General features: G+C 55.8%; 1 protein-coding gene across 1 annotated transcript in view; it reads left to right on the top strand.

Moving 5' to 3' along the window:
• Positions 1 to 626: 626 nt before the first annotated feature.
• Positions 627 to 5,899, top strand: part of PPP2R5C (protein phosphatase 2 regulatory subunit B'gamma) — a gene marked incomplete in the record, with an annotated part of 75,617 nt that continues 70,344 nt past the window's right edge. Inside the window, 1 exon segment of the mRNA XM_040333202.1 lies at positions 627 to 760. Coding sequence (XP_040189136.1) covers positions 734 to 760 — 27 coding nt within the window.

Raw genomic sequence — 5,899 nt, 5'->3', positions numbered from 1 at the left:
GGGGGTGTAGTAGTAGACGATGGGGGGTGTAGTAGTAGACGATGGGGGGTGTAGTAGTAGATGATGGGGGGTGTAGTAGTAGACGATGGGGGATGTAGTAGTAGACGATGGGGGGTGTAGTAGTAGACGATGGGGGGTGTAGTAGTAGACGATGGGGGGTGTAGTAGTAGACGATGGGGGGTGTAGTAGTAGACGATGGGGGGTGTAGTAGTAGATGATGGGGGGTGTAGTAGTAGATGATGGGGGATGTAGTAGTAGATGATGGGGGGTGTAGTAGTAGACGATGGGGGGTGTAGTAGTAGACGATGAAGGGTGTAGTAGTAGATGATGGGGGTCGGGGTGTAGTAGTAGATAATGGAGTCGGGGGATGTAGTAGTGGAGTGTAGACGGAGGTAACGGTCAGGTTGGAATGACAGTTGAGGTGACAGCTCCGCTCCGCCCCGCCCCGCCCTCTCCTTCGCCAACAGTTGGTTTTCGCGCGCATGCGCACAGACGTTCTCCCGTGGAATAATCGCGAGGTCTGGCTTAGTAGAGCGGCTGGGCGTGGTCGGAGCCCGGGGGAGGGGCGATGACGCGCGGACGTTGGCCCACGTGACTCTGGGCGTCCAATGGCAGCGGGCGGGGCCGGAGGTGAGGCGCTGCGGCAGCAGCCTGTGAAGAGTGAGGAGAGAGAGGCGGGCGGGGGAGGGGTGAGTGTCACCGAATACCGACAGAGACACCGGAACTCTCCGCCATGCCGAATAAGAACAAGAAGGAGAAGGTAAGTCCTTCACCCGCCGCTCCGGGGACACTTACCGGACACTTCCGGGTAATGCGCGGCCCGGCCACCTACCGCACTTCCGGTACTTACCTACTCTACTTCCGGTACCTACCGACCGCACCTCCCCCACAGAGGAGTCCCTGAAACTTTACTGCTCACCACGCCTCCTGTCCTGACTAATACCACTTACCTACTACATACTACCTACCTCACCCCCTGCTACCTACCGTACTTCTCCACCTACCCCACCACACCTCCTGACTACTACTACCTACCGTACTCCTCCACCTACCTCCTGCTAACTACTACTACCCCATCCTACCCACCGCACCTCCTGACTACTACCTACCACACCCCCTACTACCTACCGCACTCCTCCACCTATCTACTACTACCTTCCCCACTACGCCTCCTGACTACTACCTACCTACTACTACATACCCCACACTACTACACCTCCTGACTACCACACCCCTACTACCTACCGTACTTCTCCACCTACCTACTACTACTACATACCTCACCTCCCCCAGAGAGGGGTCCCTGCAACTTTACTGCTCACCACACCTCCTGACTACTACTACCTACCGCACTCCACCTACCTACTACTACTTATCTCACCTCCTACTACCTACAGTACCTCCCGACTACTACCGCACACCTCCTGACTACCTACTACTACTTATCCCACCTCCTACCGTACTCCTCCACCTACCTACTGCACCTCCTCCTACCTACCGTACGTCTCCGTACCTACTACTACTACCTACCTACTACCTACCATACTCCTCCACCTACCCCACCTCCTAACTACTGCATACTACCACTACCTACTGCACCTCCTACTACCTACCGTACTCCTCCCTCCCCACCTCCTGACTTCTACCTACCCCACCTCCTACATACTACTACTACCTACCGTACTCCTCCCTCCCCACCTCCTGACTTCTACCTACCCCACCTCCTACATACTACTACTACCTACCGTACTCCTCCACCTACCGCACCTCCTGACTACTACCTACCTACTACTACCTACCGCACCTCCTAACTACTACCTATCGTACTCCTCCACCTGCCCCACCACACCTCCTGACTACTACATACTACCTACCGTATGCCTCCCTCCCTACCTCCTGACTACTACCTACCCCACCTCCTACCGTACTCCTCCACCTACCCCACCACCTAACTACTACCTACTGCACCACCTACTGTACTCCTCCCTCCCCACCTCCTGACTACTACCTACCATACTCCTCCACCTACCCTACCTCCTACTTACCGTACTCCTCCACCTACCCCACCTCCTAACTACTACATACTACCACTACCTACTGCACCTCCTAACTACTACCTACCGTACTCCTCCACCTACCCCACCTCCTAACTACTACCTACTGCACCTCCTACTACCTACCGTACTCCTCCCTCCCCACCTCCTGACTACTACCTACCTACCGTACCTCCCGACTACTACCGCACACCTCCTGACTACCTACTACTTATCCCACCTCCTACTACCTACCGTACTCCTCCACCTCCTAACTACTACTACCTACCTATCGTACTCCTCCACCTACCTACTGCACCTCCTACTACCTACCGTACTTCTCCCTCCCCACCTCCTGACTACTACAACCTACCCCACCTCCTACCTACCGTACTCCACCAACCCCACCATACCTCCTGACTACTACAACCTACCCCACCTCCTACCTACCGTACTCCACCAACCCCACCATACCTCCTGACTACTACAACCTACCCCACCTCCTACCTACCGTACTCCACCAACCCCACCATACCTCCTGACTACTACAACCTACCCCACCTCCTACCTACCGTACTCCACCAACCCCACCATACCTCCTGACTACTACAACCTACCCCACCTCCTACCTACCGTACTCCACCAACCCCACCATACCTCCTGACTACTATCTGCCAATGCCACATCCTGACTTGCCAATATTTGCCCAGGGATTCAGGTCTGGGCTCTGGCTGGGAATCTTCTTCCCTTTGGATGGAGGATTTGGGCCCCCTGTTCCAGCTGAAGGGGAAACGGGCCCCCAAAGCACGATACTGCCACCACCATGCTTCACGGTGGGTATGGTGTTCTTCTGGTGATGTGTTGTCTATCTCTTGGAATTATGGCCATAAAGGTTCCGCCTCGGTTTCCTCAGACCACAACACATTTCCCCACGTGTTTTCGGGAGACTTCAGATGTGTATTTTTGCACAATTTTGCCGGAATTGGATGTTTTTCTTGGTAATTCCGTCTTGTCCCCCTCCCCCATAGTAGCCCAGACATATGAAGAGTACGGGAGATTGTTGTCACCACACAGCCAGTCACATGTTCCTGCCGATCCTTTAATGTTGCTGAGGCCTCTTGGCTCCTCCCTGACCAGTTTTCTTCTCGTCTTCATCAGTTTTGGGGGGAGGTCCAGTTCTTGGTGATGTCACTGTTGTCAGATTTCCTCCCCCAATGATGACGGTCCTTACCGTGTTCCATGGTGGCTCTAATGGACCCTTCTCCTGACTGATCCCTTCTAACAATGAGACCCTCTGATTGGAAGATCTCTGAGGACTAGAGGTTGGCCGATACGGGTTTCTCTCTGGCCGATATACGATGCCGATTTCTGTGGCCCAATATTTTAGGCCTCACCCACTCCACTCCTTCCTGCTTACTCCTGTCACTCTAGCACACACTTGTCCTCAGTACAGATGGCACTGGCGGGTGGCACTGGCTGGCATTGGCAGGTAGCACTGGATTGGAACCTGCAGATGGCACTATTGGCACTGGCTGGCATTGGCAGGTAGTACTAGATTGGAACCTGCAGATGGCACTGGCAGGTGGCACTGGCTGACACTGGTTGGCATTGGCGGGTGGCACTGATTGGCACTAGCAGGTGGCACTGGTTTGGAACTGACAGATGGCACTGGCGGGTGGCACTGGTTTGGCACTGGCGGGTGGCACTGGATTGGAACCTGCAGATGGCACTATGGGCACTTGCAGGTGAAACTGGTTTGGCACTGGCGGGTGGCACTAGTTTGGCACTGGCGGGTGGCACTGGTTTGGCACTGGCGGGTGGCACTGGATTGGAACCTGCAGATGGCACTGGCAGGTGGCACTGGCTGACACTGGTTGGCATTGTCGGGCGGCACTGATTTGGAACTGGCAGTTGCCACTGGCACTAGCAGGTGGCACTGGTTTGGAACTGACAGATGTCACTGGCGGGTGGCACTGGATTGGAACATGCAGATAGCACTATGGGCACTTGCAGGTGACACTGATTTGGCACTGTCAGGTGGCACTGGCTGACACTGGTTTTCATTGGTGGGTGGCACTGATTGGCGCTAGCTGGTGGCACTGGTTTTGAACTGACAGATGGCACTGGCGGGTGGCACTAGTTTGGCACTGGCGGGTGGTACTGGATTGGAACCTGCAGATGGCACTATTGGCACTGGCAGGTGGCACTGGCTGACACTGGTTGGCATTGGCGGGTGGCACTGATTTGGAACTGGCAGTTGCCACTGATTGGCACTAGCAGGTGGCACTGGTTTGGAACTGACAGATTGCACTGGATTGGAACCTGCAGATGGCACTATGGGCACTGGCGGGTGGCACTGGTTTGGCACTGGCGGGTGGCACTGGATTGGAACTTGCAGATGGCACTGGTTTGGCACTGTCAGGTGGCACTGGCTGACACTGGTTTTCATTGGCGGGTGGCACTGATGGGCACTAGCAGGTGGTACTGGTTTGGAACTGACAGATGGCACTGGCTGGTGGCACTGATTGGTGGTGGCACTGGCAGGTTTCGCACTAAGCCGAGTGTAACTGTGTGAAACTAACAGAGGAGAGAGAGGGGAGCTGTCAGCTCGATGTCGGGGGTGGGCGGGACCCAGCAGCTAAATTACACCAGCCAATGATTGGGCTGCTTTAGAAAGAGGGCGGGGCCACATACATGTAGCGGCCCGCCCAGATACCATCCCATTGGCTGGTGTAATATAGCTGCCGGGTTTGAATGCGATTGTTTAATTCTGAACACAGCGACACCTCCAGTTATAAGAGGGTGTCCATACTTATGTGACCACATTATTTTATTTTGAACCCCGCCCCCCCAATAAACACTGCCTCCCCGGTATATGTTTATTGCCCACTTACCCCCTCCCCCATAGATGCAGTGAGGGGAGGGGGGGGGGGAAGTATTTGATCGGCTGCTGATTCTGTGACAAAGAAACGATCGGTCTCTATAATTTTATTGGTCGGTTTATTATAACAGAGAATAACAACAAAATTCTCCAGAAAAACGCATTTCATAAGTTATGAATTGATTTGAATTTTAATGAGTGAAATAAGTATGTGAACCCCGATCAGTCAGCGAGATTTCTGTCTCCCAGGTGTCTTCTATACAGGTTCTCCATCTACGACGGGGGTGGGGGGGGGGTGTTCTCCATCTACGACGGGGGGGGGGGGGTGTTCTCCATCTACGACGGGGGTGGGGGGGGGTAATGGTGTTCTCCATCTACGACGGGGGGGGGGGGGGGGATGGTGTTCTCCATCTACGACGGGGGGGGGGGGGGGATGGTGTTCTCCATCTACGACAGGGGGGGGGGGTGTTCTCCATCTACGACGGGGGGGAGGGGGGTGTTCTCCATCTACGACGGGGGGGGGGGGGGGTTCTCCATCTACGACGGGGGGGGGGGGGGGTAATGGTGTTCTCCATCTACGACGGGGGGGGGGGGGGGATGGTGTTCTCCATCTACGACGGGGGGGGGGGGGGATGGTGTTCTCCATCTACGACAGGGGGGGGGGTGTTCTCCATCTACGACGGGGGGGGGGGGGGTCTCCATCTACGACAGGGGGGGGGGGGGTGTTCTCCATCTACGACGGGGGTGGGGGGGGGTAATGGTGTTCTCCATCTACGACGGGGGGGGGGGTGTTCTCCATCTACGACGGGGGTGGGGGGGGGGTAATGGTGTTCTCCATCTACGACGGGGGGGGGGGGGGGGGGTAATGGTGTTCTCCATCTACGACGGGGGGGGGGGGTGTTCTCCATCTACGACAGGGGGGGGGGTGTTCTCCATCTACGACGGGGGTGGGGGGGGTAATGGTGTTCTCCATCTACGACGGGGG

This window comes from Rana temporaria, chromosome 13 (assembly GCF_905171775.1).
Source record: "Rana temporaria chromosome 13, aRanTem1.1, whole genome shotgun sequence".
Taxonomy (NCBI): Eukaryota; Metazoa; Chordata; class Amphibia; order Anura; family Ranidae; genus Rana; species Rana temporaria.
Note: the sequence above shows the minus strand (reverse complement) of the source record. Positions and strands in the feature narration are given on the sequence as shown.